Source organism: Anser brachyrhynchus (assembly GCF_964034855.1).
Source record: "Anser brachyrhynchus genome assembly, chromosome: 5".
Classification (NCBI taxonomy): domain Eukaryota; kingdom Metazoa; phylum Chordata; class Aves; order Anseriformes; family Anatidae; genus Anser; species Anser brachyrhynchus.
In genome coordinates, this window is record NC_137699.1 from 64,792,860 (window position 1) to 64,813,994 (window position 21,135).

The 21,135-nt window shown below is 42.8% G+C and overlaps 1 protein-coding gene across 4 annotated transcripts in view; it reads left to right on the forward strand.

The window, feature by feature from the left end:
* The window catches only part of MDGA2 (MAM domain containing glycosylphosphatidylinositol anchor 2), a 324,296-nt gene extending 323,609 nt beyond the window's left edge, over positions 1-687 (forward strand). For all 4 annotated transcript variants that reach the window (XM_080592726.1, XM_080592727.1, XM_080592728.1 and 1 more), the window contains one exon: positions 150-687. In XM_080592726.1, the coding sequence (XP_080448852.1) occupies positions 150-238 (89 nt within the window). In that variant the 3' untranslated portion in view covers positions 239-687. The remainder of the gene's footprint in view (positions 1-149) is intronic.
* Positions 688-21,135: the final 20,448 nt, after the last annotated feature.

Below are 21,135 nucleotides of genomic sequence, written 5' to 3' on the forward strand. Positions count from 1 at the left end.
GTATTAGAAAAATGGTTAGGGGGTCGGAACAATGTGAAATTAATAAATGGAAGTATCACGATTGCCTGTGGACCTTCTTTCATCCCTCCACCCCCATGTCTGCATTATAACACAAACCTTTAATTCTACCTTTTTCCCCCTTTTTGTAGATTTACGATCAGGTGCTGTTGGGACATTAGCGCATATACGACTTATCGCAGTTATCATCCTCATGTCTGTCTTAAGTCATCAGAGGTGACCTTATCCTGGCAGAGGCTACAAAAGATTCACCAGGCACTGGCATGAAGAAAGAGTCTTTGTAAAATGGACATTTAAAAACAAACTACCAAAGATTCCTCCACTGACTGACTCAAAAGTTAAATAAATACATAATAAATAAAAAAAATTAAAAAGCACTGGGGACATAAAAGGCATCACGGGAGTGTAACTCACTATGAACCACGTGTGAGAACGAGATCTGGCCTAAGTAAGGAAGAGACCTTCAGGTGCTTTTGTGGTCAATAATGAATACAGCATCATCTGGTTGAACTCTCGGAAAAGAGCTATAGAAACCCTTGTCAAAGCACAAAGTCATGGCTGGTTTTGTTTCAAATGAATAGTTTGCTTGTTACCATGGAAACCTAATGGCCTGCCAAAAAAAAAAAAAAGGAAAAAAATGGAGAGAGAGAGGAAATAATAAAAATAAAACACAGAGAGAGAAACACCTCACTGTAAACAGGGTATGTGAAGAGCTGGCATTCATTTTCCCTTCAAGAAGGTTTTTAGCATAGAGTTAAATAAATGTAGGCCCTTTTGCCTTTGGCTGTCACCTCCCCTAGAGAATAACCCTAAATCAGAGCTGTTTTAAGACATTTATGTTTCATTTCTCATGGCTATGCTTGATAACTGTATGCTGTCTCCTTTTGCATGCATTACTATCCAGGATGTGCGACCTGGGCTTACATATTACACAGGCTTATCGGAGCTTGCTTGCGGCCACTCGAACACCCCTCTCCCCTCCCCAACTAAGTCATCTGTTCTAATGAAGTGAAGAAACCAAACCACCGTCTTTTATAAATTGCCATGGAAACCAAGTGCCTTCAATGAAACAAGCCTGATTTAAAAATATATATATAATAATAATAATTTCAACACAGAAGCTTGCACTGCTAAAATGTGGTTTGTGCAAACTATTTTCTAAACAAACTACGGAGCCTGGGTGTGCAGACTGCAGGCGAGGAAACGAAGCCGCTCCTGGAGATGGATGGACCTAAGCTGCTGCGTAAGCCCTTTCGGATGAGATATTTGTTGTTTAACCTTCCAGACAGCCATGGCCTTTCAGCTTATTATCCATTAGAAAATAGCTTCCGTTGGTCCTGGAAATGGGAGCAGCACTTTTGATTTGTTTGGTTTGTTTCAGGTTATCAGGTGGGTCAACCAGAGGAAAAGGTGGTTAAGATGCACTTAGCGCCGGTGGTCAGAGGCAGAAGGGGTTTTCCTGCCCTGACCTCGGCAGGCAAGGCTGTACGGGCCCGGGGCGCGCGTGGGGACGGCGGCGCGGGGGGACACGAGGCCACGGCCACACTCCACGGCTGTGGGGGCACAGCCTGGTGCTGGCGACGCGCGGGTGGCGCGGGGCCTCTGCCCGCGCGGGCAGGGAGGGGGGTCCTGGTGTTGTGGCGAAGTCTAAAATCCACTCTTGTGACAAAAGGAAAGCTGTGCACGCGGTGTTGCAGCTGCCCGAACACGTACCGTTAGCCAGCCGGTTTTCCACTGCATTGTAAATTTCCCTGACAGTTGGTTATGACAATTTGAAGACCTTTTTCCTTAAATTATCTCAGCTTTTAACTTCATTTAAAAGAAAAAAAAGACTTTTGTCTAAAGAAGAGTATTATTATCATAATTATTATAATTATTATTATTATTATTCTGTGTTCTCTCAACACCCTAGGATTAAAAAAAAACTGATATGCAAGTAATTGGAGTACAAACATGAAAACAAACAAACGAGTATAATATTTGCAAATATGAGTATAAAAAGCACAACGAGATGCAGTAAAACGTTGACAAGGCTTGATTTTTTTTATTCTGTAGAGAAATGTTTGTGCAAATTCAGTAATTCAACTGAAGAGATAATTTTACAGCTATGTTCAATAAAGCCTCTTTCCAGGTAAGGTATGCCGCGTGGTACGTGTGTTTGTTGAGCTATGTGCACGTGCGCCCCGGACGGGTGCGACTGGGATGATGTGGTTTTTTCCTCTGACAAACTGGTGCTGTCTGAAGATGTAATGGTCTGTACTGGTGGTGCTCAGGGGAAGGAGCTTTCTGAGGACGCTGTCAGAGCTGGTTTGTAGGTGTTTTGTGGTGTCTAATACCCGTGCTGCAGTGAAACAGCTGCTCGGAGGACAGTGGGAGCTCGGAGCTTGGTTGGACTGTGGGGTTTGACGCTGCAGGTGTTTGTAAATAAAAGAAATTTCCCACTGGAAGCACTGGATTTTAACTGTGGACCAGAGAACTGGGTCAGGTATGGTGAGACCCTGATGCAGATTTTCTCTTAGGAGGTCAGTGTGCCTTGTAATTCAGGATTTGTGGACATCAGACCTTCATGAGCATCCTCCTTGTGAAAGCCAAAGGACTGTGGTGTCATCCGAGAGACTCCTCTGTGGGCGTTTTTGGCGTGGCTGTCTCCGGAGGGGCCAGCTTTGCACACACGCTGCAAGACAGGCCGTGTCCGGAGCCCTGCCGGGAGGGAACGTCGCTTTTGCAGCACTTTCCCGTTACAGTTCCTGCTGCACCTCTGGCAGTCATCAGAGCTGGGCCCTGAGGCCCGTGGCCTGGCTCGAGCAGCAGCTGAGGAAGCTGTCTGTGGCAGGAGGTCACCACCACCGTGGGGCCAGGCCCCACCACGCCGGGCCTGGCCTGCGTCTCCTCACGCTCGCTGACGGCAAGGCTGCGGCTGGGTTCTGTGACACCCACTGCGCTGTCCTGATCGGGCGGAATGGGGAGCGTGGAAATAAAGAGTGGCCATCTGTCAGTCATTTTGAGGTAAAGCGTGAACCATTCTGTTCCCTTTAAAATGTTTTCCCTCAGATTTATCCCTCCCAAAAACCAGACTGAAAGTAAACTGAAATTTGGATGCCCGTTGTTCGGCGCAGGCCCGGAAAAGTGACTTTGAAGCTGCTGCTCCTGGCCAGGGACTCTGTGGGCAGGGAGGATTTGGGAACTGTGCTGCTATGCCTCATTCTTAGGCGGCCTGGAGATGGCCACTAAATTGGAGATTGTGTGTGTTGTGGAGATCACAAGCTAAAACTGCAAACTGAAATCCCTGTTTCCTCCTCATGTTTTGATTTTTCTTTCCTTGGTGGAGGACAAGGATGAATATTTGATGGAAGTTTTCAGCTGACAGCCAAACACCAAAGCTGTCTTTCAGAGCAGGATAGGCTGTTTTTTTCCAGAAAAAAGGACAAGTCTTTGTGTGACAGGAAATTTATTTGCCCTGCCTATTTCAGTTCTGTTCTGCTCACTTGGGTGCAGAAGAAGGTGCTAAGAAAGGCAGGCTTTTCTCCTTCAGATGTTGGTTCAGTAGTAGTGCTATCTTCCTTTACATTCCTAACATAAGGCACTGAAAAGACAGGTTTTACCTTGGGCCACGAGCAAGAAGTACAGACTGAGACAGATATTTGCTATTCTGGATTTGTATGTTCCTGACATATTTTTTTAATGGTTCCTTTGTGTGAAAGTGGACTTACAGCAACTACAACACCTGGCTGCTGGGATCAGCTGCCAGGCTTTTTAGGGAAGCGGCTGTGGGAGTCAGCTGGGTGTTCCCAAGGCAGAGGTAGGTGGACCCCACGACGAACTTTCCAATGTATTTTATTCTTTCTCAGGGTGATCTGGGAGAACAAGGACATTACTGGAGTATTCCCCTTTTGTCACCTCCAGCGAAGGCATGCAAGTTCATTTTTTTCACAAAGCATGCAGTTTGAATGGGAAATCCCACATAGAGTTGCCAAGTGCTTTGATCTCACTGTGCTACTTCTCCAGCCAGCCCCAGCTAAGCTTGGATCCTGGATGGGACATGAGGGAGGATAAAAGAACAGAGACTACAAGGGGGAAAACACATCACAAAACATTTTACAAATGTACAATTGATTTGAAGGCAAGGAGCAGCTCCTGGAGAGCCCATCAACGTGGTGATAACTTATGCGTATAAAAATAAAAGCATTAACTACTGGATAGTACAGAGAACAGGTTCTTTACACTGAGCTCACATCATGTCAGCCAGTTTTTGGAAATGATTATCTAAGTGTATGCTACTGTCAGGCCCACATAAATCCTTGGAAATGTAAAATCCCTTCATGAAATCAGAGGCTTTGGAGGAGGAACTGCCAGCTCAGCCAAGGAGATGGAGAGGCTACTGCCTGTTCCTAGGCAGAAATGTTGACCTCTGGGGATGCCAAAGCAGCTTCCTCCATGACACCAAACACTTGAATCTCTGCTGCATTCACCAATGTAAATATCATCATTTAGTCAGAGCAGCTCTTGGGGCAGTCAGAATCCCCAAACTTTAAAACAGAGCTGATCAGTTAAAACATCAGCTTTTTGTTCAATGTTGGTTTCTGTTTTACTGCCTTGTGAGGTCAGTAAAATTCCTTTGTAGTGAGCAGTTTAGTCAGAACAATTGGATTTATTTTTTTTTTCCCACCCTTGGTGGAAGAGGCCACACTGGTTTAATTTCTGGAGGATTTACTCACTAGTATCATGCATCAAAGGATAATTGAAACACTCTTCCTCCCCCAAAAGAACTGCTATCCATCAGAAGAATGGATTTCTAGAGCAGTTCAATAACAAAAGTAGTCTCCTATCATACACACTATCTGCCTGTATATAAAGAGGTTGGATGCCAGCTGGATTATTTCTTGTATTTTCCTAGAAAATAATAAAAACCTACAAATATATATATATTTCAGATTTTTTTTTGGAACCTGCACCACAGGCGCATGCTCCATCATTTATGGCTGCACCACCACAACGCAAGTCAGTCCCAGCAGCACAGAAGGAATTAAACTCATGTTCTAGCCACTGGGTTTTCCTTCATGCCAAGCATATCGCTGCCGCACAGCTCGTGCAGTCCTGCAGTCGAGGGATGTTTACTCTTCAGAAGTGTTAGGTCATTTTTTCTAAACCCCGATCCCAGCATCTCCCTGTAGCTCCCACAGGAACGCACCCCAGCACACAGAGGCAAGGAAAGCACCCTGCAGGACACAGAGTGGGGAGCGACATGCGGGGCACGCTTTCTCATCAGTCTTAAAAACCACTGAAAAGGTGGAAGGGGAATGATGCATTTGAGTTTTGCCCTCTACATTACTCATAAGGTCATGGCAACTCCCCACTGTTGGGAGGTTTGTGATCCCCACTTCTTGCTGCCAACATAAACGTGTTCATGGCCACTTTGGTGCCATATGTTCTTGGGTCAGCAGCATTATGTTTGTGGTGTTAAGCTCCTCTCACTCTGTACTCCCGACCACCTTCAGGTCCCCTTTTCATTGTTTTTGGCCAAGCTAAAATATTTCTATCTCTGGTGTAGAAAATATATATAGTTTAAAAAAATAAAAATAAAAAGAATAGGAGCTATCATTATCCCAAATACACGACACTTGGGGTAATACATCCTGATGTGACTTACTAAAACATGACAGTTCACCATTGTATCTGTCAGATTAGTTAGCCTGTATTACGAGTTTTATATTATGGGAAGGATGTTGTATTTTTTTCCCCAGAACACAATGTCCACAGCCTGTGAAGCAGGCATACAATTGATGTGAGCGCGTCTGGACAGCGGGTCTTCCAGAGGTTTCAGTGATGACACTAAGATTTTGCTTTAATAAAATAGCATCTTACCAAATTTCTCAGAGAAACAATTGTGATATAATGAGACTACTCGATTAAGGATAAACTGGTTGAGTCAGAGGCAGAAAGACACAATTTACTGGGGGGAGGGGGCAAGGGGGATGATTTCCTTCTACTGTCCAAAAATATTCAATTTCAGCAGTGAGCTCCCAATCAAATGAATATTGTGCAACTCACTGAGAGCAGCCCTAGTACTTTAATTATAAAATCTGTGGGAAACCTGACAAGAAACTGAAAAGTAAATAAGAAAATGTTTGCATTTCCTCTATAGATGTTTCTGTGCATCGTGGTAGCCTCACCTAACACGGTCTCTTCCAGCTGGCTCTTTGTATGACGTGGTCAGGTTTCCTCCTGTTGCATATGGCCTTATCAGAGCCTACCAAGGACCTATGACAGGTGACTTGCAACCGATTTCCTTCCATTTCTATTCTCTGTATATTTTTTTCTATTGCGAAGGAGACTTGAATGTTGGCAGGTGCTTGGACAAATGAATATTTATGTAGCTTTGCTCACAGTTAAGGTCACAGCTGACAACTGGAGAAATGTCACCACTGATGCCTCAAGACCCAGGATCTTTGCATGCCCCGAGTCTTCACTTTCTTCAGGCTAGAGGTTTGCAGTCCTCAGCCCATAAGGACAAAACAGGAACACTGCAACAACCATGACTGTAAAACCTATTGAGTGGTTTTTGACGGCTATGACCACAAAAGAGATTGAAGTAACACGTTTCTGTGAGTAAGATTTAGCAGCCTCAGCACCTTCTCAGGAAAGACCAGATGCGCTTCTGCTTGCACACTACCAACTGAAAATGGGAAAAAAAATCTCTGTGTTTGTGTAAATATTATATAAATAACTGTAATTGTATGTATTTAATGTATATATAATGATTATTACATTTTAACTATCTCAAGTATTGTATATAGCCAAACTTGGTCTCTTATTTTACTAGAACACCCACTGTAGATTTATTTTTTGTCATTGTTGTTAATGTATCTGGTTAAATTACAAACTGGTTTCACTTTTACCTCAAAGGGTATATGTTCTTTATGTATATTTTATAAAGAAAAAAAAAATCACTCAGTATTTTTGGTTACCTCTTCAATTGCCAGCAGTATTTTCTGCCTTTCCCTTTTTGGCTGTGTGCTGCCTTTGCTCCTGCCCCCCAGATCCACTGCAGGGAAGGGTGGAGGGTAGCTGGGAGGGACTGGGGCTGGTGGGCAATGTTACTTGCTCAATGCATCCCTGCCTTCCTGAAATAGGTAAGAAAGGAGGACTGTCCCTCCTCAACCCACCCCTCCTCCCCTTGCTTAATATTGAAAGGTTTTGATTAGACCACAAAAAGACTACGCCATCCTCTTCAGTTCTGAGGCCTTTCCTTTTGCTTGGTGCCAGCAGAGTCACAAGGTTTTGCCTGATTGTACAGACAGCTGAGGGTTGAAGTCCATTTCTTTGACCTTCCATAATGCCCAAACACTATCCCTGGGAAGCCAAACAAGAGAAACACGCATGAAGAGGTGTGCAAATCTCATGCCAGACCAAGTTATTTTAGAGCTGAGCCACTGTAAGAGCACTCCTCCCAAAGCTGACCGTGTGCTACAGATGTGAGGGGTGCATGTGGATACCCAAAGACAGAAAGTGTAACCCTGCCTTTGTGTAATGGGGTGGCGTGGCACAGCATCCCCAGATCCAGCCTGGACCTGACGGTATGATGAGTCCAGATGCAACAAGGTCAGTGGCACCATGGTATGATGTGGAGGATGCCCATGTGGACGTGGGGCTGACGTCCATTCTCTGCCACAGGCACGACCTCAGTGTTTCTATTTCTTGTCCAGCTTTGCTACTGAGGCTGCAGGCTAGGGCTGGAAGCCATCAAAAGCTGTGAGCACGCAAAACACGATCAGGCACACTTTTAATCAAGGGGTTTCCAGAGAACTGTAAGGTGAAGAATTAGAAGTGTTATTTGTTCCTAAAATACGGCGGTATTAGCACAATTAAGAACACGAATGCTCCAGGTTTCACTGACTAGCGACTAAATATTTTTTAAAGGCCTAAGTAGACCATTAAATTTCTCTGTTATTTGGTGTCCTGGTGCAAATCAAGGGCAAAATGCTGCTCTCTGATCTGACCGTGTTGTGTGTCCATGTCATGTTGCTGGAGAAATGAATGCACAAAGAGGAAATCATAAGTGGATGGGGAGCCCTCACTTGCGGTTCCTCCTGTGGCTATGTTGTGCTGGTCTATGTGGACATAAACTTTTTTACAACCTTTCAGAATTAAAAGTCTATTTTTATTGTAGGTGAAATGAGTAGGTAAAATTTCTGTACAATCTACAGAAATAAAAGCACATTTTGTTTCTCATTACATTTTGAAAATGCTGATATTTCTTTGACATTTTCAGGTGCCATGGTTGCCTCCATCATTTCGTTGATTAGATTTGTGACTGTCAGCTTTTAAGCACGCGTTCAAATTAATTCAAAAGGTAAAACTCAGAGTTTCCAGGCAAGTCTTGCTCTCCAGTGGCCTCCGCCTCAGAAGTGACAAACAGCAGCACACTGAAATTCACGGAATACAAAATGCTGGTCTCCTACTTTTCAGCTCAAAATTTGCACTATCCCATTGGACCTCACAACCTGAAACCCTTTTACGTGCCCTCATTCTGTCCATAGGATATCCTGTATTCACCCCAGTGAATACAGAAGGCCAAAGCACAGAAGGCCAAAGCACTTGCTTCACGTGATTTCAGACACACTGACCTGCTTCTTCTTCCTCTCGCGGTAATTATGTTTTAGACAGAAGATCCATATGGGGCCAAGAGATGATGCAAAGGCACTTACTCTGTAGTTTAGACACAGCCAGTACTATATATATTACTATTAGAAGCGTTGTACACAGCTAAGTAAGGTGCCCACTGGCAAACACAGGTGCTCTGTGTCCTTGCCTGCAATTGCCACCCTGTCTCCATCCTGCCTACGGGACTGAGACTTGGACCTCACCGTCTGCATCCCCCTTGGTTCCATACATTTTTTGTGGAGGCTAAGACTCATGCAAACACCTATGCAATAATACTTGATTTTGGCATTGTTTAGTACCAAAAACTTCAGTAAATGTGTGGCACAGATTTTACCAAACTTTCAGTTTGTGGAACCTTTGTATCTGTGGGACCTGGGCCTTTTCAGAGTAAAATTAGCAAGAACTGAGTGGCAAGCCTTGTCTGTAGGACAGACAGAGTGTCAGTCAATATTTACTCCTAACCAGCTGCTTATTCCTGTGGAGTTGCTGTATCTGGGCATGAGTGTTGCAGCACGCTGAGCTGCCAGGGCTGTCAGATCTTTGTCCCTGGGGAATATTTTTTATTCTTGTCAGAGGTTTTTTTTTAGTATGTTCTCTCTCTTTTTTTTTTTTTTTAATGAGAGGAGGACAGGTGATGTATTTGCAAGGATTAATCACAGTATCACAGTATCACAGATTTCTAGGTTGGAAGAGACCTCAAGATCATCGAGTCCAACCTCCGACCTAACACTAAGTACTCCACTAAATCATATCCCTAAGCTCTACATCTAAACGTCTTTTAAAGACCTCCAGGGATGGTGACTCCACCACCTCCCTGGGCAGCCCATTCCAATGCTTAATAACCCTTTCGGTAAAGAAGTTCTTCCTAACATCCAACCTAAAACTCCCCTGTTGCAACTTTCGCCCATTCCCCCTCGTCCTGTCACCAGGCACGTAGGAGAACAGACCAACCCCCACCTCTTTACAGCCTCCTTTAAGGTAACTGTAGAGAGCGATAAGGTCGCCCCTGAGCCTCCTCTTCTCCAGGCTGAACAAGCCCAGCTCCCTCAGCCGCTCCTCGTAAGACTTGTGTAATGTACTAGTGTAGTGGATCTTGGCCTTTCACAATTCCCATTGTTTGCTCCAATCCCACCAGAACACAATGCTTCTTTCATAATCATTAAATATAGAGTGAAAAATAATGAGGGGAAAAAAAAAAAAGCTACAAACATGATATTCTGATGAGGGACGTGAATCCCAATTTATTCTGGTTGCACCGACAGTGGCCTGATAACAGCAACAGGCTCAATCCTGCGATAGCTGAATTGAGGCAGGAGGTACATTAAGGAACAGCAACGACAAAGAGAAGAGAACTTATTTATTTATTTGTTTTACTTTTTTTTTTTTCCCAATCTCCTGGGATCACAGTGGTTACTGGGATCCAGTCCTTCCACTGGGGGGTTGAAGACTAGATTCCAAGGACAGGATCGGGCACAACCTAGTATTTATGCTGCTAACTTACTGCTAAGAAGGCACCCAAGTACTCTAGTGGCCAGATTGTCACCCCGAAGCTCCCTCCTGATGCCATGTCCCCTCCGGCAGACACGAGCTCAGGCACCCCGTCCCAGCTGTGCCATCTTTGCCATCTGCACAGAGAGGGGAAAAGCGGCCATGGCAGGGCTCAGAGAGGTTTTGGGCAGGGAGAGGTGAACTCAAGGCTCTTCAGCCTGCACTGGAGGCACTGAGAGAGAATGCGACTGCAAGTCTAGCGGGGCCTGGAAAAGCAGTGGGAATGAGTGCGCATTTTTCTCACAAGAGAAACAATTGCTTGGCCTTACAACAGCTTTTCTTTCCAAGTTTGTTTCTGTTTATAATCTGCAGAGATAAAAAGCCTTTCTGCAAGTAAAACCCACCCCACGTGGACGAAATGATTTTCAGAAGTCATGCTGAGTGTGGCAAGTCACTGGTCTCAGTGTGCAACGGGTTCGTGTGCTGGTACAACGTGGTCCTCCTGAGGCCCGGTCTGGCTGCCTCGTCCTGCATTTCCCAACTATTGCCTGGGAGATGCCCTGGTCAGGCACCCCCTGGTGTGAGATACCCTCCCCTTCCTGGCTTTTGATGAGCAAGGTAAACAGTAAGTACTGCAAATACAGCCCAGGGCTTGGACCTGAGCAGCCACACTTAGAAACATCTTCTGGAGCTCTCCTTGTGCTGATGAACTTCTGGTAACAGCCAGGCTCTGCCACCCTGTACCTCCTCCTTGATCCTCTGGTCATTATGATCTTGGTCAACTTCCCTTTGACGCTATTCTGATTCCCTTGAAACATCAGCAATGCTCTCTCGTGCCTTTACCTCACGTCAGTAACTTTCAAGAGACTCTTCCAAGGGGTTAATGTCCTGAGACTCACCTTTCCTTGCAGAAACTAGAAATATGGCAAACACAAACTCTGTTTTGTTTTAAAAGACAAAATGTTCAACACGTATTAATAAATCGTTAATTGCTAATAGGTGGTAATTGCATCCTGTGTGAAGGCACTGAGAGATCCTGACTGAGGCTTAAATGGCCTCTAACCCTCTTCCTAATTGCCATTACGGGCCCAGCCACTCACTCAGCAAGGGGCTTCCCAGTGCAAGTCCCATCCCCTGCTGGGTCTGAACGCAGACGAATGCTAATACAGAGCTAATGCAAGGGAGATTGACCACTTGAAAGAAAAGAAAGTATTTGATTTGATTAAAAATAAATAAATAAATAAATCAAGGGCTCTTTTTAATTAAAGAGACGTATTTAACAGGGTAACTGGCTGAAAGTGCAGCCTGACATTTTCTGTTCGATTCAGCATAGGGAACATCTGGGACATCTTCCCTTTGCGTGACGGGGAGCATGTGTCCCTGGGTGTGTGTACGATACTGAGCATAATGAGGCTGCCTGGTAGGACCGCTGGATGAGGCCTCGATGTCATTACTGCTACCAGCAGCAGCATCACAACGATGATAGCAGTGCTCTATGGGACGTGGGGGCTGTCAGGAATGAGGCAGCTGCTGTCTGCATGGGGTTTGTCTCTGGATAACAAACACTTAACCATATTTCATAAAAGGGAGGAAAATAAGAAGGTGCTGTGATTATTACCTGTCGTTGAGTCCTAGTGGCTAGAGACAGCTGTTGAAGTGGGGACTGGCTCCGTGGGCCTGGGTGCAGCTTGGGCTGGCGGGTGGCTGCAGGGCTCCCAGCTGTCTGCATGCCTCAGGTGAAAGCTCGCACAGCAGGAACTGGCTGTGAAAGCACCATTTTCAGAAAAAAAAAAAATGAAAAAAAAAAGTGCTTTGGATGATGCTAGAGGACCACGAGTCCCCACACATGGTAACACTGGCAAGGTTTTGAGTATTAGTGCTAGTGAGGCTGTCCAGTTTTGAAGGACTCCGTGTGTGCCTGTGAGGGTTTCCACGCTGGAGCTTTACCCATGCAGTCGGCTTTACCCATACTGAACAAGTGCAGATGTGCCTGGTCTAGGGCACGTGGCTTCAGGGTCTATCAGAAAGGAGGCTCATTTGCCTGCCTAGGCTTGCAGGACAATAGGACAAGGAAGAAACGTGGAGAACATGAAAAAATCTTTTATTAGCTTACAGTAATTCTTCCCTACTAAAATTAAAACTGATGCGAGTGATCAATCCCATCGTTTTTGTATTTTATTGGGAGCTTAAGCTGTTACCAGAGAACAAAGCTACCATTGTCTGACCCAGAAAATAGGGTGCTGCCATAACCAAGCAGTGAGCATCAGGTGTGTGCTTCTAAAAAACAGCAGAAGTATTTTGCTACCTTACATACAATACCCAATCCTTCCTGACCTCCTCCAGGGTCAGCACTGCCTCTGGCAGTGGTGAAAATCAAATATTTCCCATGCTCTTTCCTGCATTTGTGCTATCAGCCACTGAGAAAAACCTCATAACCTTTCCTGTTTTTTCTAGCAGGACTGCTGACTTTTATCATCACAAATTGGCGTTTAGTCTTTTTTTTTTTTTTTTTTAATACTGATAGCAAAGAGGGAAAAAAAAAGTGAATGTGTCCCTCAGTTGTTACATTTTTCTGAGTTACAAAAAGTGGATTAAATTTATTTTTAATGTAAGAAGAGGAAAAATGCATGACAGGGGCTGGACAAGCGTCCTTGCTTCCTTCAGAAAAGCTCCGTTTTCAGAAAACAAACCGGGGCTAAAGTTTGGCAGTCACTGGACGCAAAAGCCTCTGGTTACTGCACTTTTACACCAGTCCAGGAATACAGGTGTCGCTTTGATCATCGCTGTAGGGGTTTGTCAGGTGGGAGGGACCAAAGCAGCACCTTCCCTGCACTGCTGGGCCCATGGCTCTGGTGGGAACGATGGAGCTGCCTCCTCCTGACAGATATATGCCCCAGGGATGGAGCACTTGCAGATTTGAAATTGGACCAAAAACTGGCTCCGGGAAGACCTTCGTCTGAATAGGACCAATAACATCTGGCTATGTCAGTGGCAGAGCTGCTCGGGCTCTGTATGCTGTATTTGCTTGCTCTCATCTGAAGCAGCAGAGATTCCCCACAGCTGGAGGTAAGATGGACGGGGTGGCCGTGCTGCTCCTACTGGCCGTGACTGCTCTGTCTGGGTGACTTCTGGCCAGTCCTCGTTCGCATTCACGGGCTGAGCTGAGACATGTGCAGGTCATGCAGGAGTTTTTGACCAGGTGGAACTAACAGAGATTGTTTTGTTCTTCCCTGCCTTCCTCCACAGGGCAGGCTGGCAGGGTCAGCTCTTCGACTTGCTGCCCAGGCATCCACGGCGAGTTGGTCTCCTGTGGCACAGAACAACTTATCCTCTTCTAGAGAATGAAAGATTTCCATTTATTTACTGTCATGAGAGTGGATGTAGGGGTTTAAGCTTAATGGTCTGTGACATTCAGGTTATGATCCGAGTGATCTAAGAATTTCATCTGCAGTTAAAGCATATGAATTTTTTTCTTAGCGTAGACACTAGCTTCACAGCAGAGATATATTTTTCAAATGAGTAATCAGGCAGGATTTTACATTTGTTATGTGGTTAAAGGCAGAAACAGTGTCAGGGGACATATGGTCCTTTCCTGACAGTAACTCAGTCTTTCACAGACCTGTAAAATGAGGACCGACTTACAACTGCTCAGCGTTTCTAATGCCAGGATGCAAATCTCACAAATTCATCACCTTGCCCTGGGAATAGAGAGGTACATGGGACTGGTGTTTGTAGAACAGTCGGCACAATTTGTCTTTGTAGATAACAATATTTAAGTCACCTTGTGCGGAGAAGTTGTGATTGCATTTCATCCGTTTCCATGAGCTGCTGTCGTCTGATCAGTGTGTCTTAGCACAGCGTGGTGAAGCTGAGCATGTTAACACCATTCATGTATGTGACAGTGGCACCTTTGATGGCACCCGCCCCATCACTGTGTTCCTCCTGCTTCCATGTTGCAGGGATGTAAGGGCAGTGGGAAAGGCCTGGGAAGTCTGCATGCGAGGTCTGGCTGAGCTGGGGAGCTGGGGGCGAGAGCTGGATTTGATATCAGGACACAGCCCTGAAGTGATAGCCGACCTGATCCTCTTCAGATGAGCTGTGGTGTGCAGCCATAGTCCATGCCAGCAGGACTGTGATCCCTGCAGCACAACTAGAACCAATTCCTTCCAACAAATGCTTTTGTCTCATACTTCATCACTTCCCATCGCAATCTCTGCAGCGGAGAACCCAGATGAGGCCAAAGACATCCTCTCCCCTGATCTCATTTGGTCTGGTCAGTAAAAATCGCATGACGTGCCAGACCAAGAGGGTAAATCCAAAAGGCAGCCTGGCTGTGTCACCTCGTGCTGCAGCTGGAGCGGGGAGAGGGGCCTGCTCTGGCTCCTCTTGCGGCCGTGAGCGCAGCCAACGAGGCGCTGCGCGTCCTGCAGCGCAAAGGGGGAAAGACCAGGCACCTGGGAGCCCCGAGCCTCTGCCAGCACCCAGGGCACGTTCACACCGGGCAAGGGAATCACAGGGTTGGGCTCGTTTTGCAAACTTATTACACGATCCACAGACACGTTCCTTGGGACAATGATAATCTAGTCAGAGAAAGCTGAAGAAGCTGTAGCGCAGTACAAATTCCTTCCCTTTTATTAATTGAATCGAATTCTTCCTTTGCTGATATGCAGAAGACTATATTTGCTAACTTTGCCATTCCTAATGAAAATCTTCTCACATCTGGGACATGTATTATATACCCAGCTAGACTATTAAATGCATTTCCTCTATTATATAGATTTCTTTTTATTTAAGATGAAAAATTAATTGAACAACGAATCTTCCTGCTTCTACAGTTGCTGTAAGTAGTGACATTTAATTTAATTTCTAAAAGTACATGTTCCATTTCACTTTTTAAATGGCATATTTATTTTTCTAATAAACTTTAATTTTAGTCCCCTAAGGAGCATGATCACGTTGAGATCCAGACTAAATTCTGCATTTCCATTTAAATTGCAGACATTAGTCAGAATGTACTAGAATTATTGCTTCTTTTGCTTAACCTTAAAGGAGACAAGACTGTCATTTTCCTTTGCAGTTGATCTTCAGAGTTAGTGACTCTCACCACTAAAAAGTTGTGGTTTACTTCAGTTCCTGTTTTGTCCGATTCAAGTTGGAGTATCTTGCTATGGTTTTAACTTATGTTAAAAAGGTCATTACTATTCTATAGTCTCACTTATCATACCTGGGGCTCTCCTATTTCATCTTTATTTATTTATTTATTGAACAAACTATGTAAAACATCATTTTTAAAGACTTCACGAAAGGTGGCTTTGGTAAAATGAAATTATGCCACTGCTGAAATGCAAAGTGTCATGCAAGTATAAAAAGTGAGAAGGCCAAAGTCTCCAAGCTGGCGGATAATTTAGTGGCCATGAAATATTGAGGATTAAGTAAAGAATGTAGTTGCAACTGTCTGCCTGCTCCCCGCAAGACAGGTAGTTTATTCACCTCTAGCTGCTTGTAAGTGAAGCCAACATAGTTCTGAATGCCTGCATTATTAACGAGAAGAATTAAAATTATTTACAACTCTGTGTTTAAGAAACCATTCACCAGATAAAGCTGGGGTCTTTCCTATTGGCCTGTTTCTGAGCTCCATGAGTAGAAGCCATGGTAGGTCTATAACCAGGGGACAAGTATCTCAGCAGTAGGCCAGGTCTGTGCTGCTGCACCTTAAATTTTGGTTCATCTGGACTGGCTGTATTGAAGCTAGATGAAGGATTTCTGCCTGTACTTCTGAGTGCATTCAGACTTCTAAATAAAATCTTTGTTGATCAGACAGCTGAGGCTCTTTATGTACATATATAATAATTATATAGTAATAATAATAATAATAATAATAAAAAAACATATTATACATATCATAAAACATATAATTATATTCATAGTATACATCATAAATATATAACATATTATAATATGATATAATATGATATTATAATATTATAATATTATATATTATATATATTACATATTATAAAATATATAAGTTATATAATATAATATAATATAATATAATATAATATAATATAATATAATATAATATAATATAATATATACATAATATAATATAACATATAATATAAATATATAATTTATAATTATATAATATAAATAATAATATAATATAAAATATATACAATACTATATATTATATAGTATTATATAATATTATAATATGATATATTATAATATGATATATTATATTCTAATAATTATATATTATATAATTATTGTATATATAAAAATTACTTTTCCTGTATGACCTAGCTAAAAAGAAGCAAAAATATTGCCGAAGAGCAATATTTTCTTTCCAACAAATCATAAAGTGAAAGAGTCAGAAGATAAAATTGTGAATTTAACAGATAGCCAGCTAGTATCAGCTTCTAATGTTATTAAAAAGTCCTAACTTCAACAAAGCCCAATATACCCATTGCTCCTCAAATGAGAAGCTATATATTTATGAGTCAAAGCTAAAACTGATAATATATTTTATTGTTTAAATATAACTTTCTTTCCAAATAAGAACTGTGCACTTCTGCATGTTAGAAATCAGAGCCGTGTCTTTTCTTGTTCCATATCGTGTTACAAACTGGTGGAGATAGAGAAATAAATGCATTGTGGGTAACACAGGTATGTACAGAGTAGGACAAATCAGTTAAAAAAAAATTCTTATTAAGGTAATATACAAAAATATACAAGAACAATAAAGAAAATATTCCAACAATCTAAAAATGTCTCGGTAAGATACAAGTTTAAAAGTTAAACAACTCGTTTAACAGGGGAACCTTTTCAAAACCAATTGTACTAATTTTGAAACACGATTTTCACATTCAAAAAGCCATGAAAATCCTCCAGCTGAAAATAAGCATAAGAGAGCTTTCTAAAATATTATCAGCACCTGCAGAGTAACAATGAGAGCAACGGAAAATCAGAGAACTGAAATACAAACACTTGGCAATCAAGCAACAGGAACGGTAAAATGTCTGCTTCTCACAATGCCCATCATGCCTATGGGGCCGCAGGGGTTGGGGAGAGGATGGATGGATGGGTGAAAGTCTACGCCATGGTATCGAAACGGAAAGAGGGCAACTGAGAGCTTACTTGAAAAATAACTGGGAGTGACTATGTGGGTCTTTCTGCAGTAAGACTTTAGGGAACTGTATTTTGGATTTATTTATTTATTTATTTATTTTAAATTGTGCTGTGTATCTCCATCTGCAGCACAAACAAACTTGTCAGGGTAACTCACGATATTGAAAACATTTAAATGTGTCCCTTTTACCAGTCTGAATGACAGGGTCAGGGCTCCAAAAGTGCCCTAAGACAGAAATTTTGCCCTGGCAAAATGCTGTAAGTGAATTAATTGTGCTACAGATGGTTTGGATTGTCCTTGGGGTGCAACATCAAACGTTCATGGCAATCGCTTGTAAGTCCATGTGTGAGTGCTCAGTATGTACTGGTAACATTCGCTTTATTTACTAACAATTCGGTATAACAAGAGTGATACAGATGAATGCTACTTGGTAATTTAAGTAATCTTAAATTTCCTGGCTGATTTCTTAAGAATTCAGGGTATGATATTTTTTGTCCAAGGTGAAGTTAACCTAAAAAAGAATTTATCTTGAAATTAGTAATCTAGTACTCTCTGAATTCTGAAAGGCAATAACTTACATTTTATCTCCTTCTGACTATATTGTATTTGTGGATCTAGTTAACTTGATTTAGTCTTTAAAATTTAACTAACACCTTGGCAAAGTTATAAAACTGATGCTCATTTGTGCTATTGAAATACCAAATGGGAATAGTCTGCCCAGCACCAGAACACTTTAGTGTTTAAAATTTATTTAAAAATGAAGTAATCTGTATTTCTTTGAAAAGCCCAAGTGTACATTTCAGGCATAGATTACATTGAAAACAATATCAGTTGGTGTGACCTTTTGACTGGAACAGGTGGAAAATGGTATCTCTCTCTTCATCTTCCTTCAAGCTGCTCTTCAAGTCCCATCCTTCCTTGTCGCCAAAGAGAAGTTGAACCCATGAACAAAAGAGGAATGAGCTGCAGGCAAAAATTAGGTTCTTTGTATGACTTACCACATTCATTGTTAATAAAAAGGGCCTATCTATGTATCTGTGTATAATAGATGCACTTGCATATTCCAGCAGACATATAAATGTCATAGATTTTTCATTACATAGTTTTTCCATTCTATTTTTCAATTTTTTCTTATATCATTGTCAGGTTTTTGTTTGTTTGTTTGTTTTTTGTCATTTTTTTCCTGCTTACGCATACAAAATCTAATGTAACTCACTCTGGATGCGGAATAGCATGTCAGGAAATTTTACTAGTATAGGTAAGCCACATGCAGTGTAAATACGGGTTGAACTGTGATCAGACAGTTTGCTAAGAAGCTTTTTCTTGCTTTGAAAGGTCAGTGGACAATGTGACAACAGTGTGACACAAGCAAACACGATCAGCAATGCCATCCAACTTAACCAGGCTTCAAAAACTTTATTGCCTTGGATATGATCAGTCTGCTTTAACCTCTCCAGTGGTCAGCTCTTTCTTTGTTCTTTCCCTCTTGTCTCATCTCCCCATAGTGACTTTGTACTCATCTGCTGGTTTTATTTACAGTCATTCATTTTCTGGTGCCAGACAATGAATTGATTAGATTTTTTTTTTTTCTTCTGCCCAGTATCCTTGTTGACCTATAAGGGCAAAATGTTTTACTCCTTCATCTTTTAAATTTTTTTTAGTGGTACAACTTTATTTTGTCTGTACACTTTTATTCCCATGAGACGAACAGACAACACCTCCTGGTGTGTGGTCATCAGCATTGGTGATGGTATGGTGATGACTTAGCTGTGAACCTGGTGACAAATAACTGCACCAAAGGACGTGAAATGACAAGTTGAGGCCACGGCTGGTGTGCTGGGGCAGGTCTGGGCTCCCATGGACAAGAATGACAGGGAACTTGTGGAGCAAGTCAAGAAAAGGGCTGTGATGATGAAAAAGGGACAGGAGCATCTCTCCTATGAGAAGAGGCTGAGAGAGCTGGGATCAGCCTGGAGAAAAGAAGGCTCAGGAGGTTTTTGTCCCCTTATCCGTGTGTATAACTGCCGGAAGGGAGGGTGCAGAGATGGAGCCAGACAACGGGCACAGACTGAACACTTACAAATATTTCTGTTGTTGTTGTCGTTTTAACTGTGAGGACTTTTGAACACTGGCACGGGTTGCCCAGAGAGGTTGTGGCGTCTCCATCGGACAGGGGTCTGGAAAACCTGCTCTGCACTGCACAAGGTGACCTGCAGAGGTGCCTTCCAGCCTCTGCCACTCTGTGATTCTGTGAAACAGTTTATGCCAGACAAACTGATTGTCAGCCGTATATCTGGTACAGCCTAAACTATTTTCTCAACTAGAAATTGTTCTTGAAGCAATAGAATTTGCTGTTGTTATAGCTGATGTAAACTAAGGAAGCGATTAATTTCTTTTAAATTTAGCTAAAAAAAATCATTTGCTTACCTAGGCTTATCGTATCATTTGGGAGTGTGATCAGTGTTGCCAAAAAGAGCACTTAATTTTCTGGTTTGGACAGTTATGGCACCATGGGGTGAGCTGCCCAGAGGTGCCTGTCATTCCTGATACCCCGAGAGAGCCTGGACAGAAGCACAGGGCTCTGAAGGCAGCCTGAGCATCAGCTGGACTGGCCCGAAGGGGACGTCCCTGCACCCCGTGCTGTGCAGCAGCTCGGCAGGGGCTGCAGTCGGGAACGAGCCCTGGAGAAGCTGAACACTGCTAGACAAATCTCACACATTAGCTATTGCTCAATACATGCATTAATTAAAGCGCCTTAACTCCTGATTAATAACGATTTACTGGTGCAAGTAGGTAAATACTTTACGGAATCCTAATTGAGTTTGTAATAGCTGCCGTGAAGCATAAAATAGACCTGTGCTGGGTTCCCCATGTGAAAATGGGTCCGTGTGGATGCCAGTCTGTGCCGGCAAGCCACGTCCTCCGTTCGTGCTGTAACACCAAGGAGTTATTTATCAGCACGTTTTGGGTTTCTGTGATTTATCAAGTTCACTGTCACTAATGTTGATGCGATACTCTGGTGTTTGGGATAATTTCTGTATTCATTATTGAAGCTCCTTCTCCTCCTTTTTTTCACTTTCTTTCATCATTTATTTAATGAATTGGAATATTTAGATCTTTTACTCTGCAGTTATGTCACTGTAAGCTGACATTGCTGCCGCTTTAGCAGAGCTGCTAACCGTTATTCACCAAAATAACTATGGAAAAAACAGACATCCTTCTCTTTAATCTCTGAAAAAAAACTTTGTTTCCAATCACACTGCTCTATGAACTGTTCTCCTGTTTTCCTGACTACTGTTTGGCATGGGTTGAATCAGAAAGCTGGACATATCATTTAAAAATAACGACTCTAAACTGCTCTGTATTAAAGTCTTGTCTTCATGGGCAGTCTCCCTGGCAAGCTGGATTCATGCACTAGAGCATTTGCATACTCTGGAATATTTGCTAGGAAGAGCTTTCTAGAAAATAGCAGCCCAGGTTCTGTCCTGACTGGTGAACTGCCTCTACCTTGTCAAATGATACACACATGCCTACTGGACCTGGATGTAGTCCCTATTTATAGCTGTTGGACATAGGTCAAAACCCACTAAATTTGCTCATTATTGTCTTTGTTTTCAAAGAGACTGCATGGCTGCATCTCTTGGGCTTGGAGGGTTTTTTTTGTGGAAGTGTGGTGATCTTCTGCGTGGCATGCAAAGAACCTACAAAGTGGTTACATCTACTCTGGAAGTCTTTCCCCCCCCCCCCAACACACATTATTTTTGAAATACAGCACACTATTAGAGTGAAATATGTGAAATCAATGTTAAATTAATGAGAATTAAGTGAAATCC